Source organism: Helobdella robusta (assembly GCF_000326865.2).
Source record: "Helobdella robusta unplaced genomic scaffold HELROscaffold_5, whole genome shotgun sequence".
NCBI classification, from domain to species: domain Eukaryota; kingdom Metazoa; phylum Annelida; class Clitellata; order Rhynchobdellida; family Glossiphoniidae; genus Helobdella; species Helobdella robusta.
In genome coordinates this window covers 2,666,991-2,689,445 of record NW_008705254.1, presented here as the reverse complement: position 1 = coordinate 2,689,445, position 22,455 = coordinate 2,666,991, and the positions used below count along the sequence as shown (strand labels likewise).

Here is a 22,455-nt window from a genome sequence, read left to right as displayed (position 1 = left end):
TTCAATTGTATGTGGAATTATTGTGAAGCATGTTGATAACTTTTCATTCTGCATAAGAAATGGAACATTTTCTTGCTGTTTTTTAGGCTGAAGGCAATTGGGAACATAATAATTCAGTGAGCAACGCAACAGAAATCCAATCAAAAAGCCTGTCAGAACGATGAGCAGACATATGAGAATGACATGCACAATTGAATATTCATTTCTTTTCTCTGGGACATCTGAAATAGTTAACAAACCTTTATCAACCAGATCAATATGTCTCAATTTTAGAAGTTTAAGTGTAAAGAAACAAATGAAACATTGACAGTTAACCTACCATCGTCGTCATCATACGGGTCAAAACTTTGCATCAAGAACTCAGATCTCATTATTTCGTAGGCAGTCATGTTGATAGCATCAGTGACATTCGCATTGCAGTAGGGAGTGGAACAGCAGCAGAACCTCGTGTTGTTCCTCATGCTTGCTGTCAATAGAGGCACTCTTGATATGCATTCCAACTGATCACAGTTATACATATCATCCATGTGATCCCAACATCCTTTTGTTTAATCATTTTGAAATTAAATAATTTAAAAAAATAAAATTTAATTAAACAATTTAAAAAAAACAATGATTGAATAATTTCAAACTATACACTAAGATAAATAAAATAATATCGTTATTATCATGCCTTGCATCTGAATGTTAGTAAGATCATCGTCATTCAACTTTGTTGCAGTAAGTGACCAGAGTGAGTAGCAGTAGCCGGAACATTCAATGGTAAGTGCTGCTGGTTCCTGGTGTAATTCCAGTGAATTGTTCGAGTTCAAGTGCAGCATAGGTAATTTAGTGATGTTTGTCTGAGATACATTCTTGTAAAGACATTTCAAAGATAAGACACCTGTGCAAAAAATATTGTTTATATAAAAACTAAAGTACTAAAAATAAAATGAATTCAATAACTAACAATGACTATGTACTAAATAATCAACATATAAAATTTATATGTTGCTACCCTATATTATACAAAATTATAGGGTTTATTTATTTTATATTTTAAATAAACCCTTGACATGCTTTAATTATTTTATAAAAAAGATCGAGTGCAGTCATGACATTTATAAACCTACAAAATATAATAAATAATCAAATATATAATTATAAATATAATATGATAGTAGTCTAACTACTAAATCTAATGCTAATCTTCTAAAAAACTAACTAAAGAAATAACAAATAATAAATATAAAATAAGCAATGCAATGAAGCAGTAAAGTGTAACCAGTGTAAACTTGTAAAGTGTATGTTGGACTAATACTAATTATATTATAAACCATAATTATCCGTCGTTTCTAACCTAAGAAAGCCAAAATTAAAATTTAGTTTAAAAATGGACAGCACAGTACAGCAGTAACACTTAACAGTAACTTAACAGATAACAATTCCAGTTCTTGAATTATTCAAATAAAAAATTAAATTTCTCACCTTTAAAATCAACAGAGATGAAAATAATTATTAAAGTGAGCATTCGTCGAAACCATAAATCCGAGCAACAGACCATTTTATTTTAATTAATTAAAAATTAAAAAAAAACATATCAAACGAGCGTTAAGACGGAGTCGAATTTTTGCCTGCGGCTGACAAAATTTTTAAGAAATTTCCAAGAAACAATTCTCATTATTCTATGTTCCAGAAAGCAAACCAAACGCCTCAATTCTAAAATATATTTTTTTTAAATGATTAATAAGGTAAAAAATAAAATGGCTTCTCAGAAAATTATATGCTATTATTGGTGAAACTTTTACTATTTGTTATAAATTATTTTGGATTTTAGTAGCGTCCTTAGTTTGATAAGGTGACATCTACCTATATAAGAATTCTATTAAATTACATCTGCTAATCTAGTTATGTGGCTAATGTCGGGCTATTTGACATAAATATATATATATATATATATATATATATATATAATATAAATTCATTATAAAAGCAACGGTAATCAGTGCTACATATGTACGCCGCAGTTCAAATTTTTCGGGAAGAATTCAAAATAGTTTGAGACCACACCTTTCTTAACATCCAATTCCAAGCCGAGCCAAGCCAAGCTGAGCCAATAGGCGTAGATTTATAAGCGCTTTTATATTAAAATTTTACTCCCTTTATATACGAATATCCCAATATAACAAATTCTCCATCTTATTTTAAAAATTCTCATTGATACTTTTTAATCAGTCAGGTCAAAATCATCATCATCGATATCGCGATGAAATCAAATTGAAATTTTTTTAAAAATTGTTGATAAAAGTAACTAATATATATATATATATATTAAAAAGTTATATTATAACAGAATTCAAAATAATTTGAGACCACACCATAACATAATTGTACAATTTGAATGGGTAAATACAACATTATAATTGTATTATATCTACGTATCTATTTCTTTATTTAGTTTTTGCCTGCGTATGATAATTGGTTAAATTTATTTGATAGGAATTGAATATAACCTTTATACCGGCTGTTTAACTACCATGCAGTAAAATAACTACTGTTAACATGACGTCATTACTCATTTCCTCCAACGATTTCGCAACGATATACACATCTTATTTTATAAATTTTATTTAATGTTTTTTAATTAGTCAGGTCACAATCATCATCATCATCGATATCGCAATGAAATCAAATTGAGAATTTTTTAAATTTTTAAAAAAAGTATCTTTATTTATTTTATGATACTTATTCTAATTATATGATGATACTACTTTGTTCAACAAGATACTGTTAGATACTGTTTGATACATATAACTAAAAAATAGAATATATATATATATATATAATATATATATATATATATATATATATATATATATATATATATATATATGTTTGGTGGTAAAACAGTTTTAAACATAAGTTTACTTTTCATCTCTTTAAAATTGAGGTTATTAATTTATTTGTTATGGCTATTTTAAATTTTAATTTTTATCATATCACATCATATCTAAAACTTTGCTAATACTATAACTAAATTAATTAAGTATTAAGAGGGTATAATCCTAGGACAGTGCCTTCAATTGAATTGAAAACAATTTCACACGTAAATAAGCTGTTGTAATTTGTTATAAAATATAAAAAAATGTGAGGGTTAGGCATTAGATTAGGTTTTTTTAAATTAAAATTTATATTTCTAAGAGTGTTTTCACGCTTTATAATCATGTGCACCTACTCATTCATACCTATCTTTCATGTTGCTGGCACTCCTCTAAGATTTTGCCATATCAAGTGTACTAAATAAAATTAGTAACTAAAATTAAAATAAAATCTAAGTAAACTCTTCTAAAATCTAAATTCTAAATTAAAAAAATAGAATTATTTTTTGCTTGTTTATTTATTTTATGAATTATTATTATTTTGTTATAAATTGAATTAAATTATTAATGTTTTATAAATTTGTACTGATAATTTGACATAAATAGCATAAGAAAATGAAAACTGACAAACCAGATAAACCTTGGGTGGAAAAATAGTAAGTTATTTTTTTAATTAGTTAATTAATTTAAATTAAAATAATTTTTAATTAGATTTTTACTATTTACTTTTTTTTAAATTATTGATTTACTTTTAATAATTTTACTTGAATTTTTACTTCATTTTCTTTAACAATACAAACATTGTTTGAGATTTTTATGTTAAGATTATAAAATTGTGTTACAATAAATTAGATTAAAATAATTATTCAAGATATTATGTAATGTTCATCACACTATAACAATCAAACAGTCGACCGAAATGCATCAGTAACGTGGCCCATCAGGATGAAGTTGTGGCATGTCTGAAGCAATCTTTCATCAGTCAGGAGGTTTGGTTCATTTTCATTAAATCTTCATAATATGATATAAAAACATAATTCCAAATTATTTTTAATGTTTTTTTCAATGGAAATAGATTAGAAAAATTTTTCTTGGAATATTACTTGATAGGCATCTAATCTAACTGATTGTTTTAAATACAATTAGGAAATCAGTGTTTTGTGTAGTTTCATATTCATCAATGTGAATAGCTTTATATAGAGTGAATATTAATCCTTCATAACTTTTTTGAGTTTCTATGTTGCAGTTTCAATTTGCATTTTAATATTTTTTAGTTCTACTAATTATGATTATTTTATAATGAAAGATTGTTTTTATAATGGTAAAATAAAATATTTTTGTTTGAATTAACTTTTCAGCTTCCAAATTTGTTGTTCTATGGACCGCCGGGCACTGGTAAAACATCAACAATCCTTGCATTGGCTAGGGAATTGTTTGGGTTAGTTCAAAACATTTGCTGCTGAAAAATTATCAATCTTTACATAAAAAAGTCATCAATATTTGAGTTCATAATTTCAGAACTATATGATAAATTTTTATCTCAGTTTTTGTTCGTGCTAACTTACACTACTTCCTTAAAATGTTTCTTCATTTTGGTTTGATTTATATTTGGTCCAGCTAAATTGTTCTTTTTTCTTCTAATACATAATTATTATTTTGTCCTCAACAAAAATATTTTTCTCTCCTAGATAATTTCTTACAATGGCCCTCATCAGTTCAGTCACCTTTAAACCTGTTCATGGTCAACGCTTGATGGAACTTCTCTTCTTTTTCACCATTGCATACGATAATTAATTATTGGTCATGTTAATAACTTCCATAGTTTTATGAATCCAGTGTAGAATCTAATTTCAGTTTTTTATCTCTTCCTTGTTTCTAATCTTGCCTTTTCTTCTTATACATAGACAGACAAGCATTGTATAATGTTTGTTAAAATTTATTAATAAACAAATAAAATTGTAGTTAAATTAATATTTTGTAGAGATATGTTCCGTGAGCGTGTTCTCGAGCTGAATGCATCAGATGAGAGAGGCATCAATGTAGTTAGAGAGAAAATCAAAAACTTCTCTCAGATATCTGTATCATCGTCTGTTAATGTGTTAGTAGCCATTGTCTGCATGAAATTCAATAAAGATTGACTACATTGTTATTCTAATTCTATGCTTTTGTCCACCAAATTCAATCCAAATGTTCTTGAAAATTTTTCTATTCATTTCAAATTAAACACTATTTAGCATTTTAGTGAGGCTTGTTATTGCCAAATATTCAGTCATTTGTGTAATTAATTTTCATTTTAACACACTCTATTCCATGCGATTGTTACAATGGTGTATGATAGCTCCCTTGCAAATGGTTTAATTCTCTTAACATGTTCGTTGTTTAACTTAATACACTGATTTCTTTAAATTATATAAAATTGTTTGTAATTTTTATTTACTCAAAATTGTTTTATTTGGTTTGAAACCAGGAATGGTGAGAAGTGTCCGCCGTTAAAAATCGTCATCCTCGACGAGGCTGATTCAATGACAGGAGCTGCACAGGTCTTCTTCTTCTCCTTTTTCATACATTCTCCTTTTTTCATTACATACTATCCACCACAACCATCATCATCATTCCTGCTTGTAATAAAAAAAAAATTCGATTTATGATGGATGGAAATTTTTTGCTTATGTGAAATACTTATTATTTAGAGTTTTCAAATATTGGCTGATAATGGTTTTTTCACGATTTAAGAATTTTTCTTGTATGACTTTGTCATTATATTGTGCATTGATATTTTTATAAACGAATATAATTAAACGCTGTGATATGCAACATTTTGTCACAATGCAATGGTGATACTTATAAGGCTGCCCTCAGAAGAATTATGGAGAAGGAGTGCAAGTCTACCAGGTTTTGCCTTATTTGCAACTACGTCACCAAAATCATCGAGCCTCTCACGTCCAGGTTGAGTGCAAGAAAGTTCTTCCTTCTCGTTTGGTGCTATTCTGACGGTGGACTAAATTATGAATGAATAAAATTTAATGAAATCTACAGATACAATGTTGCATTCTAAATAGACTGACATTTTTAGTTATCATTTTGCTATAAAGGTGTGCCAAGTTTCGATTCAAACCTCTGCCCACCGAGGTCCTCACAGATAAGTTGAAGGAAATCTGCCAAAAAGAAAATGTCAACATTGACGAGGAGGTTGTACATACATACATGTCAAAATAATTTTTTCAGTTTTGTGCTCACTAGATTTTGGTATGGTATTTAAAACATTCTCAGTTGCACAAGCGTTTTTGTATTTTTTATAAGAGAATTTTTATTTCATACTCTTTTTGTGGGTTACTTGATGCTTGATAGTGGTTCACCTATAAATATACTTCTAATAAAATTCTAAGCATTGTTTGATTAAATTAGCCAATATAAGCAGGCTTGAAATCTCCATAGAAATGATTATGTTGGATGAATCACATATTTTTCTTTAGATGTTTTACGTGCCTAATTTAAAAAAACACGATAATAAAAATCTTAAAGATACTAATGATGCTAATATCTTAAAGATGCTAATTAACGAAAAAATTTTGCTGTACGTTCAAAATTGTATGGGGTGCATTTGTACGGACAGGCTTTGAAGACGTTGATAGATGTATCGGATGGAGATATGAGGAAGGCCATCACGACACTCCAGACGGCTGCCAGGATGTCAAGTTGTCCATCCATCAGCAACCAGGAAGTCATCGACATTGCTGGGGTCTGTTGACCGGGGTGGTGGCTCTTGTTTTTAATGTGTGCTTGAGTGAGAAAGAATGAATAGTGAACTTATTTAACGAATAAAAAGTAGGTTTATGTCCAAACTGTTCAAATGCGTTTGTTGTTTACTGCATATTTTAAAATATGACGGTTTCGGTTATGATAATGATGATTTGTAATGATGGTGAATAAAGGTTTTGAAAGATGAAGTGATTAGCGAGTTCATGGCAGCATGTGCTTCCGGTTCTCATGACGTCATACAGCAACATGTTAAGGTTCGTTGTAGTCTGCATATTATCATTTTCAACATTAGCACGATTTTTATTAATCACGAATCAAATCAACCTTACTTAAATTATAAGACCTATAAAATTATCATTATTAATTTTTAAATCTTCCAGGAGCACATGTATTTCAATTTTCCATCGTGTTGTTTTTCACAGGATTTCATTCTTGACGGGAAATCAGTTTTGCAGTTGTTATTTCAACTGCATGACAACGTCGTCTCGAACGATTCACTGAGCGACCAACAAAAATCAATTATCTGCGAAAAAATGGGCGTAAGTAATCTAATCTCACGTTATATTTTCTGCAAATGACAAAGTTCTGCTTAACGAAATTAAAACTTCGTAAGTTTTAAAATGGTAAATTAGTTAGGCCCTTCAGTATTGCAAATGTTTCAAGTTTGACAGCACTAGGATTTCCTGATGCTTCGCATTTTCAAAAGTTTTTGATACTCGTCGAAATGGTTTTTATTTAATGTAATTCTTTAATTTTATTAAAGCCCGTTTGATAAACTTCACCCAGATCGTTGACAAGTGCCTGATGGAAGGTGCAGATGAATATCTTCAACTTTTGGATCTTGCATCAGTTCTCATGGAGAGCAGCTCGATCCGATGACAATACTCTTATAACGTCTCCAAATTTTCTACCAGCACATTAAATTCGTTTTATTAAAAAGACTTAAACATTCATTAATTTCTAAATTAAAGACAGATTATTCATGTTGACACGTTCATTTTTTAATTAATATTACCAAATGAAGTTATTAATTTAATGTTAATAAATACTAAAAGAAAAAAAAAGTAACAAGATATTTCTTGTTCGAACCGGGCTTAAATTGTTATAAATAAAATGTCATGTTAACTACAAACAGTGGCGGATCAAGACAACTTTGACGGGAAGCCGTTGTGAAAAATGTCTACATGTTTAAACTTTGACGGGGGCCAAGATTTGTGGTAGTGTGGCCAAAATTAGATAAGATTAAAAAAAATAGGTAGGCGACCTTTACACAAAATGGTGCTTTTTCTGTGAAAAAACTGAGTCTTTCTGACTTATTAAAAATATCAATCAGTTTATAAAGCGCCATTTCCGCGATGTTCAACAGCGCTCCTCAATGAATTTTGCAAACAGATTGGTCTTGAGATCCGCTCTGAACTTCGTAAGTGATGGAGAAGTAGTCAAAAAAGAGGTAGAGAGTTCCAGAGAAAAGGAGGTAGAGAGTTCCAGAGAAATACCGCTCACAACGGGGTCCCCGATAGATCCGCCATTGGCAACAAATATATTATAACGAACGAAATATAACGAACAAACACGGCAGCTGATATTGTAGAACAAAAAAAGTGCAATGATGTCATAAAAATATTCTGTAAAAGATTGTCCCTGGAAATAATGGCTAATGGATGGCAACATTTCAATGAATTTCGCAGAATTCATATTGTTGCACTATTTTCCGAACTTCGTCCAATGTGCAATCTCTTTTCAATTCACCATCCACGAAAACCACTTCTAAGATGTCCTTTTGAACGAAGGGATGTTTGAATAGAATAAATTATATTGGACCAAAAATTTATTTTTGTAATGTTTTAATCTTCTGAGACGCATCGAATTAAGTTTACTTACGTTCACATCATTGTCATCCAAAGAGCATTGTTCTACTGTTGTGTAGACCCCGTTGTTGCACAGCAGTTTTAATTTACCTTTTTTTGACTTTTTGCCTGAATCACCGATTGGATCTTTAAAAACATTCACCTGAAACAGTAAAAGTGTCATCTATCAACTACGATATAAATGTATAGAAGTACCAATAAAAGGAGACAATAATTAATGTAGATGTATTATTAAAATTAAATAACCAGTTTATCGTTGATCTTAACGGCACTGCATTTAAATGCACATTTCTGAGTGTCTCGATCTAATCTTTGAAGCAATGCTCCTCCACTACCGAAGACCAAATTTTCAGCACTCCAGCCTTTATCTGTGATTGCTTTTAAAATGTCGTTCAGTGACTCGTAGCTAATTCCATCCCCTTGAATGACTCGTAGGTAGTTGGGAAGGACTTTGTAACCTTTTTTGTTCAGTGCGGTTCCAAATTTTTCTCCTAAAATTTTTAGGACCTGTATGGTGTAAATTTACGATATGAGGATAAAAGATTAATGATAGAGATATTTATATTGATGCGGTAATGATATTTATTCCAAGGGTTTTTGGATGTTACTATTATAAATAAGTTGTAGGCAACAAATGGAAGGCAGCTTACGCACGAGTGATGAACAAGAAATGTGGGAGGTGGGCGTCAGCGTAAAACTTTGGAAGGATGAGAGAAAATGTTAATAAAAAAGTTTACATAAGGATTATTTAAAAAAAGAAGTTTCGAATAGTTAGAAGCATGGTATCTCAGAGACAAAATGCAAAAAAGAGACAAATATTTACAAAACAGTGCGCAAAAATAGTTTTAAATGTTTCATGTCAGTGCAAAAAAGTAATAGGGACTTAATAAGATACAGTTTCATTAAAAAAATTCTTAAATACGTTACTAAAAAAGACTGGTGTGAATTGAGATAGCACATGAACTGCGAAATAAAGAGAAATTCTGCTGGACACCCCAACATTTGAATGGTTGGTGCTCGTTATCATGTTCAAGATAATTTGAATTGAGAGTGAAATAATTTTGAACAAAGGACAGAAGGAACTGATAGCAAACTAAAGAAAAAATTACGTGACCAGGTATCAGCTTGATGATGAAAATTAAATAATAGTGTTGACCAAAAATTAAAATTACAGCTAAGAATACTTATTACATGACAAACAGTTTCCACTGGATCTCCAGAATCGGGTCTGATTATCAATCTGCCTCCATTCTTCCCTCGATTCACGACGCAATCCTTCAATTTCTCACCCCAAATTTGTTCGCAGGCCTTGAAGATGTCGTAACTGTCACTTACAACAGCCACACACCCGTCAGGAAATTGTGTGAGCATGTTCTTGAAAGCTTCCAACTCGTTGGATTCTCCCCATGTTGTTATGGTGCTACGTTTTATGAAATGCTTCAAATTATTTATCAGTATTATATTACGAATCGTAAACAAATTGTTTTCTGTAGAGTTTTGAAATGAAAATAGAAAAATTTTTGATTATATTTGTTGTTATAATAAATTAATCGATAACTGTGTATTACTAAACATGGCCTTATCAATTTGAGCAATGTACAAAAATCTTTAAAACCTGCGAGCTATTGAAACAATTTGTTGCTGAAACATGTTCAGAACATGATGCAATTAAATGGATAAGGTTTTTAAAAATACAAGGACAAACCTGTGTTCAGCAGCAGGAATGGAGTGACCTGCCATTTTGCAGCTATAGTAAGTTCTGGCAGCCAGCAAACCAGCAATCGTGTCAGTCCCCTCAAAGTTCACCAGGTGTGACATCCCTCCAATTGCTGCAGACTAATATTTCATTGCATTTTCATCGATTAATGCTCTGCTCAAAATAACATTATCACATAACTTTCTTGTATTTTTTCCACTACAGTGCATAAAATCATTACATGATGTTTATTAACAAAAGTTAAAATTGTGGTTATATTTTAAACATTGGTAGATTAAGATTGAATAAGTTTGCATTGAAAATAACTACAGAAGATATGTCTAAAATTGATAATGACCTCAACAGATGAACAGCCTCTGTAGCCAAAATCATGCAACTGAAACTTCAATGAATCCATTGAATCAGCTGTTTTGCTCATGTATTTCTTGAGGATGCATTTTTGGTAATATGAGTTTGTGGCAACAGTCATCGGATACCAGGTTTGGACCAGAAGTGTCTGTCAATAATATAATAAAACTTTTGGTGTCACATGATATCTTACTGTGAACATTACTTCTAAATTTAATTTTAAGTTGAAGATGCAACAAAATGCAACCAACTTCGAAATAATTAGTCAGCCAAAAGCATTTAGGGTCTGTGTTTTCTATTGTGAATAAAACATTTCTGTATGGCAAGATTGTTCCTTCGGGCACAGCTTTGATAAGTAAGGGTAGTTTACCTTTGTGTTCCTGATTTAATTAATTATGTGTTGTTGTATTGGTAAGCAGCCACACCAAATCATTGAAACAAAATACACCTTGAAAAATAAAAATCTAATGACAGTGAATAAACCTTTAAAATGTATCTCCACCCTTCTTCATAGAATACATCCTGGCCAAAATGTTTTTCGAAAACTTCCTTAGCCTCTATAATTTTCTTTTCTGTCACAACTTCGCCAACCATCCATCTTTTCAAAATATATTGCAATCCAAAAAATAAAGTTTTGTCAAACTTCCCACCTCTACTTTCAAAGTATGAATATGCATAAGTTGTGTCAGCAGGGTACTGCTTGTGATGAGTTACCTTTGTAATATGATTTGAACCAAATTAGTTTCATTAGAGTAGCCATTTGAAATAGATATTAGTTTAATTAATTAGGATCAATACTAAAATGAAATTTTTAATATAATTGTAATATAATATTAGTAAATAATTGTCAATGTGGTAAGAAGTTAATATGAACAATTAGGTGATAAGCATGCGTTTTTTATACTAATTTAAAATTATATTATATTATAAAATTATATTACATTGCATTGCATAATTATTTCATAAAAACATATTTTTTACTTACCTTGTACGAATCAGCAGCAAAGATTATGTTCTCAAAGCCACCTGCTACGTGAGTCATTTTACTTTTTTGGGCGGATTTAATAATTAATATATTATAATTATAAATAATTTAATTAAAATTAGATATTAGACGAACACCAAACTAACTTAACAAATTAACAATTGAGAATTGACTTTCACTTTCATTATTTTTTTTAATAATTACTATTTTAATATTTAAATTTTAAATTAAATTTAAATTAGAGATTAGAAATTAGTATTTTATTTTAATTAATTAAATCTTGTAAAAATGTAAATCGACCTTATTTAAAAATAGTCAGATCACAAAGTAAATTATTTTATTTTTACGAAAATAATTAAGATTTTAGAAAGTTAGTGCAAAAATAAGCCATCAATCAAATTAAAATTAACTGGAAGATGATAGCATTCATGTGCAAGCACACGCAACAACAGCAAGAGCGAATCCAGCCAAGGACTAATCAAAATCAAACTAACTCGACACAAACAGCCTTGAAAAGTGTTTTTTATAGCTTTCAAATGGAAAAAACCTGACTTATTTGACGAAAGTGAAACAAGCGATAATAACTTTGGAAAGTGTAACCAAAAAACTTTGTTATTTTCACTTATTTATGCTTCTTGAAAATCAGAAGAATGATGATAAAATTCTTCAAAACTTTTGTTGAAGCGTTTACTTTCAAGCCTTATTTAAATTTAATACCAAGATGTGTAGTTTATACACAGTCAGTGTTAAATTTGTATACTTATATATTTTTGCGTTCATGTGTGTGTTGGCGATATTTAAAGTTTCCTCCCAATGCATACAGCAATCCAGCCTTAAATATGGGGCTCAAATTTAAGTGAAAGCGTCTATATAATGTATTAAATAGCAATATGTGTGATGATTTTGGGTGGTATGTATATATATATTTATAGTGTTTGTGTGTGCATCATAAAATTGTTTCTATTTTCAATAAATTGAACGATTTCCAGAAAATTCTAATAATGAAAATTGAAAAAACAAACTTTAAATTGATTACTGCCAACAATTCGGTAGAATTCATACAATACTGTATAAAATATGGTTTCCTTCCAACATATATATATATATATATATATATATATGTATGTATATAAAAGCATATTTGCTGGTTCAATAAACTCATTCACACACTTATCACTATTTTATTCGATTATATTACTATAAATACGCGGCACATATACTACACTTTATAAATCTCTATCTCTCTCTCTCTATATATATATAATATTGATTACAGTCTTAATCCAATATATATATATATATATATATATATATATATATATATCCAATAATCCAATATATATATACATATATATATATATATATATATATATAATATATCCTAAAAAATTGTTGACATCAAATCGGTCACCTTATGGATTTCCATCCTCTGCACTTTCCGCAACAATTGTATTTGTATATGTTAGATGATGAAGTTATCACATGAACTTGAACATGCCCAATTTACAGTCTGTGGTGCGTTAGTCTGCAGTGGCGAATTCAGAATTATGCGCTGGGATATGATTTAAAAATCCCACTAACTACATAACTTTTTCAGCTAATTCTCGTTATTTCAGTTCATTCATAAAAATATTATATTTAATTTCGTAAATTTCACAGACATGCGGTTTTATTATGGCTAGTTGGTTGGTCGATCGTTTCTGTAATTAATTTTTTGTACTTCTCATTCCAGTTTATAATCACGAAGTCTTCCAGCCAACCAAGAAACTGAAGGATGTTTGTTCTGTGAAGAACTTATAATAACAATATTATCCTATAACAACTCACCGTTAGTTCGCTTGTTCTTTGATGTCCTATCAAATGCTTGGCTTTGAAGTGCGTCGTAAACCTCTTAATTCTTAATAAAAACTTTTAATGTGGAATGTTTGTCTGTCTTCCTCAAGTGGCGTTACCATGAATTTGTTAAATTAATTTTTTCTCTGCATCGACTGTGTGTGTTTGCGTGTCTGTGTGCACGCGTGTGTGTGCGTATTTGTCATTTTTAAGTGTATCATTTTTTTCAAACGTTGTGTCGCGTGCAATCTCTTCAACGATAAAGCTTTTATGTTCGATCCTATTTCAATAGACAAAATTTAATAAGTTTTATAAAAAATGACATCGAAATTGACAGCTAACAATTTGGAGATATTTGTTTGATTTTGTTGGCTTGATATTGAAAAAAATTTGTTGTTTTAAAATTAATCTATTAAATAGTTTCATGACTTTTTCAGTAGAATTCGATTGGTATAGTTCAATTTTTCAAAATATTAAAACTAAATAACTGAAGAATCCTGTTATTAAACATCCAATAACATTGTATAAACAATATTGAACACACATACACACACACACACACTCACACACACACACTCCCACACACACACGCATACACACACGCATACACATACGTACGCACTACTACGTGGCTGTATATATAATACTTCAGATTCAACAAATTTATATATATGTATATATATATATATATATATATATATATAATTGTTTCTACATACTACAAATAATAACTATTAGACCGTTCACCTGGATTACAGGTGTTACAAGTAGCTAGCAAACATAAATAATAATAAAACTCTTTCACCGTAACGAAGATGTGAGAAGATTCAATAACAAGCAACTGTACAAATTTAACAAGAGCAATAATAATAACAGCATCGTGTTGTGGAATCTCTTGAATGGAGACAACCTGAGGTATGGATGCCAAGCGAAGGTTGAACTTTGATCAGCGAATCAACGAAGGGAACAACAACAGCCGAAACATCAACAACAACATGAAAAATACCAACAACAACAACAACAACTTTATAAAAAACAGCAACGATAGTGACATTAAGATCACCCACAAAATTAATCTTAAAGAGAATAACAACATAATTGGAACCTCGCATGTTTGCCATGACGACAGTAAGCAAAAAAGGTTTGGTCACATCAGCAGTTTCAATGCTTTCAACGATCGTTCAGTTAACTCCACTGGAAGAACAAACAACAGTGAAGATAACCGCCGCAATAATATGAATGGATTTTATAACAGCAATATCAATAACAATAATAGTTATTCGAGTTTTGGTTACCAGCAGACAAACGCCCACAAAAATAATAACACAAAAGTTGACAATGCAATCGAAAACGTCAACCCTATTATCGTGAATTGCTCTCCAACAAGAGCCTGTGAGAAATACGTTGATGCTGTAACTTCGTTTAATTGCACACCAACCTCCAAAAAATTGTCTCCAATGAAACAAATGCATGAAAGGTTCACGGACAGACCGACAACAAATCTGTCGGTCACGAGTAGGTCACTTCCCAGAAACATGCATCCCAAATTAAACGACGGTGAACAATATATAAAAGTCAGGAATGAGCAACGTCAGTTTTTCAAAGACCATCACCACACCAATCCTCGTCAGAAACATCAGCAAGAAAACATTAAAAATAGTCTCTTCCACAACAACATCAATCAAAAGCAAATTCTAAGCAACAAACAATCAACAGGCTACCAGCAACACAAACCACAAACAACAAATTCGGTTATTTGTTTTGGATGTAAAAAGCCCGTTGAAGATCAGGTAACAGCTATCATATTTTTGAAGAAACTGTTTTTTTTCAACTGAATCATTCTTTAAGCTTTTAAAACAGCATTTCAAAAACATTTAGCCAAATATATCAAATTATTATATTTCCTTTCAAAGTCAATTTGTTAAAAGTGTTGCAACCCGCTAAACTGTTTCTTGCCTTAGTTAAGATTTTTCGGGCCCAGAAACTCGGTTAACTGAGCAAGTGTCTCTGCCTGGAAGATACAAAAATATTGATAGCATCAATGTCGCTATTCCTTCTTGAATTTTATTTCATTTTCATGATAAAACATCGAAACAATCACATAATCAAAAATATATTAATTCAATTTTGCCGGCAGATATTGCAAGCGGTGAAGCAAACGTACCATCCACGCTGCTTCAAATGTTGCGAATGTGGTCTGTGCTTGGATGGTCTTGATTTTGCTGTCAACGAAGAAGACTCCTACAAAATTTATTGCCACAAAGATTATTTCAAGTAACGACTATTTTAATTAGCAATGTTTGCATCATGATCATCATTATAATTTTCTTAATAACAGTAGAAAAGTGATTTACCAATCATAAACGATCCAATGTGGAAACGTGTGAGGATTTTTAATATGATAATTAATGACAAAGTTAAATATAAATAGTAAATTCGTAAAAAAAACTTTTAAAAATTGCTGTTAAATACATTTAATTAAATTCTGTTGTTTAGTGCAAGGATTTAAAATTTGAATTTCATTGCTTTGTTGGTCAATTGTTTGTAAAGAAAACTTTTAAATTTGTTATACGTTCCTTTTATAATTTGGAAATAATTCCTAGATAGAGTTAATTCATACTTAAATTAATTTAGGCTAATGTAACTGTTAACTAGTTACTAAACCTTCTATTTGTTGATTAGATTGAAACATGTTTCATCTCTTCAACCCCCCTTTATTCAAACAGCTGTTCATAATGTTAGTTGACCTTAATGAACCCGAGTTTTCACGTTATTCAGGATGAATCACCATCAAAAAAACGTTTAATTGATAAAAAAAATACTCAATCAAAAATTAAAACTGATTCATTAATGAAATTTCAGCATAGATTTTTTGTTTTGTCTTTTCAAGTTAAATGCAAATTTCCATCATCTTTATTATCATCATTATTATTATTATTATTATTATTGTTGTTGTTATTATTATTATTATTATTATTATTGTTATTGATGTCTTTTTTATCAATAATTATTATCGTCATCATTATCGACGTGCATGAAGTTTGAAACGTTTTTATTCACCCATCAATCGCCTCCTATGACAAAAACAACCCACACCTCCGACAACCCTCCCTAAAGAATATTTTCACCGCGGTGTGCAGTCTGCAACGGCACGATCGACCCCATCCAGGGGACCAATGAAGTCGTCAGGGTCGTCTCAGCGGATGCCGACTACCACATCGATTGCTACAAGTGTCAGGTTGGTACTTCAAATATTCAGATACCATATATACCATTTATTTATGTACAATTAAAAAATGCCTCCATTAATTAATATAATAGATTTACATTTATATCTATTTACAATTAAAAATTGCTTTAATTTATTTATTAATTATTGATAATTTAATTGATTTATACTATACGAGTGAATAATTTTTTCTAAAACTCCTGGCTACGAGCAGAGGTGCCAGATGCAACTGACTGACGAACCTGACAAGATGTGCTACCCTCTCGGGAAGATGCTGTTCTGTTACAACTGCAGGCTTTTGCAAGGTCAACTTAACAATCACGAAGCTGAGTTGGATTTAAGGGACGATTCTGCCGAGACTGGTCACAATTATAGGCGCTACAATCACCACAATTTGTCTCAGCCCGACAATCGAGATGTTTTCGATAAAATTAATAACGACAAAGATAATAACAGAACTAGAAATTATCATCTCGTAAACAACGACAATCCTTCTATATTCACTAAGTTACAGCACAATAACAACGTTAACATTGACGATGATCGACTATACAAAATTAACAAGAGTATTAACCCTGCAATGCATAATAACCATCAATATTATTTTGAGGACCAACAAAAGCGCAACTCTCCGAAAGTCAACACAGTCCAATCTCCACTTCCAATCACTCCTAATCACACAGACCTTAACATAAAAAACATAAACATGAAACATCTCAACATAGACAACACGAGCATGAAGAACCTCAGCATAAACAACATTAACGAGAGAAAGAACGCCGTAAACAGAACTGTCTACAATGAGTTTGTAGACGGCGAAAGAAGAGATTGTTACACACACCTCGATGAAAACAATAACATCATCAGTGGTGGGCCTGGTCAAAACACAAACGCAACCCAAAATAAACCACCAAATAGAGACATAAACAACAACATCGTCGACAACATCAACTTTACAGGAAACGCTTTTTCCACACCACCAACAAAACATTTTAACAATATCAAGAATATTAACGAGAGCAACAACGGTGTCAGCAATGTTGACAACGTGAACAGCAACAAGTCAAAAACAAAGAAAGTTGCCAACAATTATAAAAACAAAGGCTCTACTGATGTGAACAACAACAACCATTATAACAACAACTACAATAATATTCACGACAATATCCCGAGAGTTTACCAGAGCAGCAGTAGAAATTACACGACCGCCCAGTCACATGTTTTTGATAGTACGATAGAAGCACCTTCAACAAACAGTTTGAAATTCACTCCTTCTCGTTACCCGATGATGAAAATGAACAACAACATCAACAAATACAACAACAACAACATCAACAACAATATCAACAACAACAATATCAATAACAAAACCAACAAATTCAGCATCAACAACAATATCACCAACAAAATAAACAGTCACAACAACATCAACAACAATATCAACAACATCAACAACAGCAATTACTACAGCACTTTAAATCCCATCAACGCCACCAACAATGTAAACAAACGCAACTCGCCGGTGAAGTTCAGCACAATGACTGTATACGAAAGAACAAGAAGTCCCATGAATAGAGCCGCAAGACGCAATGAAATTCATCACAAACCAAGCTACACTGACAGCAATCATACATTTGCCAACACCAACCAAAACCTCTATAATAATTTAAGTGGCAATGACCACAAAAATAACATCAACAATAACATCACTGACATCAGTAACGACATCAGTAAAAGATTCCTTGAACAAGTTGCTCACATATGAGAATGAATTATAATTATAAATTAGTGGCAATGAATAATTATTGTTAATTAGTATAATAATAATAATAATTATTGTTATTATTATTATCATTGGCCCAATGAAGCAAAACTTGACGCACATCATTCCCCGGCAATTTCCGCTAGAAATGTTTTCATTAATTTACCGCTCTTTGAAAGACGCGCGGATATTTTGCGAACATTGTTTCACAATCAAAAATTTTTCAATGTTTTTCAAAGATATTTTTACTTAGTAAGTATTTACTGCAAAATAACATTCATTATACCCAATGATATACAGGCAGACACGTCTTTGATACCCATCTGCTTTATATTTCCAACACACACAAGCACTAACAAACACACACACATAAACACACACGTGTTTATACACTCACAATTAGATCTTCCATATGAACATCGATATAACCAGCGATTATTTTGCTTGAAAATTCGACACACCTAGAATTTTTGACAATAGCCATGTAACCTCAAAGCATAAAGAGAGCTCCAGATTAAACGCTACTATTGACTTGAATGTCTTTGCTGGTGACGTCCGCATCGATTTTGATTACATAAAATGAACTTTCACCTGTTAGAACTTAATCATGACTTATATTTAGGTTACGTTTGTTGAGAGAAATCTCGTGTATTTTTATAACATTGCATATACATTTTACTTTACGTAGACATGTTTATTTGTATTTATGTCATTTTCATGATTCAAAACTCGGCTATTGCCTCCACTACACACACCTATGTAGATACACAACATATATTTGTCGTGGTGAAATGCTGTAGAGTGGATAAGACCATAATTTAACACTAGCATTAACATCAACCACGTACTAACGTATGATCTTTCACTTAAAGGTGTGATACACAGAAACACACAACATGCAGCACGCATATATATATATATATATATATATATATATATATATGTATATGTATGTGTGTGTTTGTACATCTATTTGTTTATATACATTTGAGGTTAAATTCTTGTGACATTCCAGCCTATCGCCAACAGATATGTGAATAATCTGCAAAAACATTCTGCTCAATTATGATAGGAACTTAGTATTTTAGTAAAACATGACATAGCAGGCATAACAATGAACTAACACTTCTGTGATAATATACATATATATTTTTAATAATAGCGATTTTCCATGATGAATAAAACGATTATTTTGATTTATTAATAAAATTTCTACAAATGTCGGTTTTACAAACGTCCAAAGCATACCATTAAAAAGAAAATTGCGTTGTCACCTCAGCAAGCTCATCCAGCACTTCATATCGTTGACATAATGTTAATCGCGATGTAACTAATAAATAACGTAGCTGCTGGACACATGCAAACAAGCTTCCACAACCACCAAGCTTTTCAACTGAATTAACAACACAAATGCCATTTAAGATAATTTATCATCCAATGTAACATTAAACATAAAACTAGCTCAGATGATTTTAAAACGAAAAATATGAACACACGACAGTTCAAATTTATAAAATGATTTCGTTAAAACTGCTTTGGTGTCAGAAATTTTTGGACATGGAAAAACAATTATCTGACAATGTAACTAAAAAATTAAATCAAAAAATTAAAATATGATTGTCTGTAAGGAATATTTCATAATCATTATTAACAACCACAACAAGCCTCACAGCTCGACTGTTTTTACAAAAATTACTTTTGATTTCTCATTGAATGATCGAGTTGCACGAAGAAAGAAACATCTCATGAAACTAACTATTAATAAAAATTCTTACAGCCTTGAAATCAAACGTTTAACAATGTAGATCGGAAATTTGTTGATTTAAAAGATTGTAAATGAGAATGCTACTCAATAGATGAATTAAAATTTAAGACATCACTTTCTTTTCAAAATTTAATTAAAAATTAAATTCCAACTCATACAAATCATTTATCATTAATATTAGTATATTGTATCCTGTTACAATATTAAAAACAATCTAAAAACTCCAAAGGACACTTAACTACACAGCGTCCGTTTAACGTTTCCATCTTAGACTGAATAAATATTGTGAAGAAAGAAATGGACATAGACAACACTTAATTATAAACACAGTATAGTACAACATGTCATGCACTGCTTATCTAGACCTAATGTAACGTGATATTTTAATTGATTGGATTAGAATGGAATAAATTTAAAATAAAATTATCAAAAATAATTTTGGTCAAATTAAATCGTCAACAGAATAACATAAAAATCTTATTCTACAAAAAATAACCAGTAAACCTTGTTATAAAATTAAATCGTTTAACACATTAATAAATAAAACTTCTTCTATGTCTATACATAGTGTAACATCAAGATGACAAACAAAATGTTGAATCGACCAGTAGATAATATAAAACAAACAATCACCACCATCATTTGAAGCCATGAGATGAGATGAATTGGGATTAGAAGTTTGCAAATAATATAATAGCTTAAATGACATTCCAAGGAAAAAAAGATAATTGATTAAAAATATTTTATAGCGTGTGCCAGCACGAGCATAAAATAAAATTGAAACAATGAAGAAACTAAGTAAAAATATCGCATACTATTGTATTTTCGTGGACGTTACATTTGTTTCGATAAACATTTATTAATTTATACAACCGCGTCTGACAATGCGTTTGATTCTGCTATCTGTATACCTCATAGACTTAAGCGACGAAACCACATATAAAACACTAAAATGTTTAACAAGTAGTTAGTTGGTTGATCGATTAGCCGGTTGATCGATAGATAGATTGATTGAATGGAATTTTCAATTCAAAATTAAAGTGAGTTGAAAGTGTCTAAAGAGCGTAATTGAATGTATCCTAAACTAAATCCTTCTAAGCTTGTACTGATGTTTTAATAAGCCTATAAACTCCTTTGCTCTCTTAATTTTCTTATTATTTTATCTGAAACACATAAACTTACGCCATAAACTTATACTCTATTTACTAGTTAATTCGGTGGTTTTATCTAAAATGAAACTAGCCAGAATTAGAAAGAGCAAAGCAGATTTAGCATAAGAGCATTAAATACGAATTATTAAGAAAAAGTGGGAGCGAGAGGACGATTACAGACAGTGAGGCTTAGGTTTAGTTGAAATATCTGATAGATTGAGATTTGGGCTAATTTAAAAAAATTACTCTATATTTTATCGATACTCCACGTAAGAGAACAAGATAAAGAGATGAGAAAAGATAAGATCTTCAGCAACTGATAGAACAGTAAAGTTAGAAGCTTCGGTTAAAGGATGTTATGGATGGAGTTAGTAGAGTGAGACAAGTCTATGGAATAGTTCAACTCTCCAAATATCAATGCTGATTAACGTTAGATTAACTGATTGAGCGAATGATTAATTGATTGATTGATCGATCGATCGATTGATCACGAGAATTAAAACTGATATTGATGTAAAAGAACGGATTGCGATTGAAATGTATACAAATGAAATAACGAAATAATTAATTATCAAATAAACTTAGTTTATATTAAATATTAAAAGAATACTTGAAAGTGTAATGCAAAATATTGATACATAAGAAAGAATAACAAAGTTGCACATAAAATTTGCTGACTAGTAACAAGAAGCAAGCATTTGCACAACATAAAAACAATAAAATGACAAATAGGTTAACATAAATAAATATTTTTACAATAAATAAATTAGAGAGAAAGGAACTAAACGATCAAATAAAAATTACATGCCAAATCATACTTGCCCGCTAGTAACAGCGTAAAGGTATCTCGTTTGAAAAAATAGAACTTATAAAGATAGGCAAATAAATACAATGTTACAATAACAGAATAACGTGGTTTATTTGAAAAGTTGAAAAGTAAAGACACAACAGAACAGGTTAAAGGGTATTGATGTTAATTAAGTAAACACCTAACCAGCCAACAATACGGAAAACATAACCGAGTGAACCACCACCAACCAACTGCCAGTCAACAGTGTTACCAGCAAAACCTCGCTGAACTGTCCAGAGGATTTTACATTTATAAATTTTCCATTAAAATATTGAACTGTCTGTCTACAGTTATAAAAAGCATTCAAAATACGAACCTAAAAATATAAAT

The 22,455-nt window shown here is 30.6% G+C and overlaps 3 protein-coding genes across 3 annotated transcripts; 2 read left to right on the top strand and 1 right to left on the bottom strand.

The window, feature by feature from the left end:
- The first annotated feature begins 2,994 nt into the window (after positions 1–2,994).
- Positions 2,995–7,748, top strand: HELRODRAFT_185082 (hypothetical protein). The gene is made up of 12 exons (XM_009027242.1): positions 2,995–3,132; positions 3,465–3,514; positions 3,769–3,847; positions 4,217–4,296; positions 4,840–4,956; positions 5,326–5,398; positions 5,707–5,804; positions 5,951–6,047; positions 6,472–6,597; positions 6,791–6,871; positions 7,040–7,156; positions 7,404–7,748. The coding sequence occupies exons 2-12, from the start codon at positions 3,474–3,476 to the stop codon at positions 7,494–7,496; spliced, it is 1,002 nt and encodes a 333-aa protein (XP_009025490.1). The 5' UTR covers positions 2,995–3,132; positions 3,465–3,473; the 3' UTR covers positions 7,497–7,748.
- A 541-nt stretch (positions 7,749–8,289) lies between these two features.
- On the bottom strand, positions 8,290–11,267 carry HELRODRAFT_67798 (hypothetical protein; the record flags this gene model as incomplete). Its single annotated transcript, XM_009026890.1, has 8 exons — positions 8,290–8,394; positions 8,505–8,627; positions 8,732–8,992; positions 9,677–9,905; positions 10,191–10,321; positions 10,540–10,698; positions 10,802–10,930; positions 11,034–11,267. Coding segments are annotated over 8 exons (1,371 nt in total), but the record flags the coding sequence as incomplete, so codon positions are not given.
- A 4,256-nt stretch (positions 11,268–15,523) lies between these two features.
- Positions 15,524–16,895, top strand: HELRODRAFT_137376 (hypothetical protein; the record flags this gene model as incomplete). Its single annotated transcript, XM_009027241.1, has 3 exons — positions 15,524–15,642; positions 16,486–16,606; positions 16,812–16,895. Coding segments are annotated over 3 exons (324 nt in total), but the record flags the coding sequence as incomplete, so codon positions are not given.
- Positions 16,896–22,455: the final 5,560 nt, after the last annotated feature.

What these genes read in the sequence shown, in the direction of transcription:
- HELRODRAFT_185082 (XM_009027242.1), top strand. Translation starts at nt 3,474, where the DNA reads ATGAAAACTGACAAACCAGATAAACCTTGGGTGGAAAAATA. An exon ending in AATCTTTCATCAGTCAGGAG is followed by an intron (nt 3,848 to 4,216) that starts GTTTGGTTCATT and finishes TTAACTTTTCAG; the next exon opens with CTTCCAAATTTGTTGTTCTA. An exon ending in TTATCTGCGAAAAAATGGGC is followed by an intron (nt 7,157 to 7,403) that starts GTAAGTAATCTA and finishes AACTTCACCCAG; the next exon opens with ATCGTTGACAAGTGCCTGAT.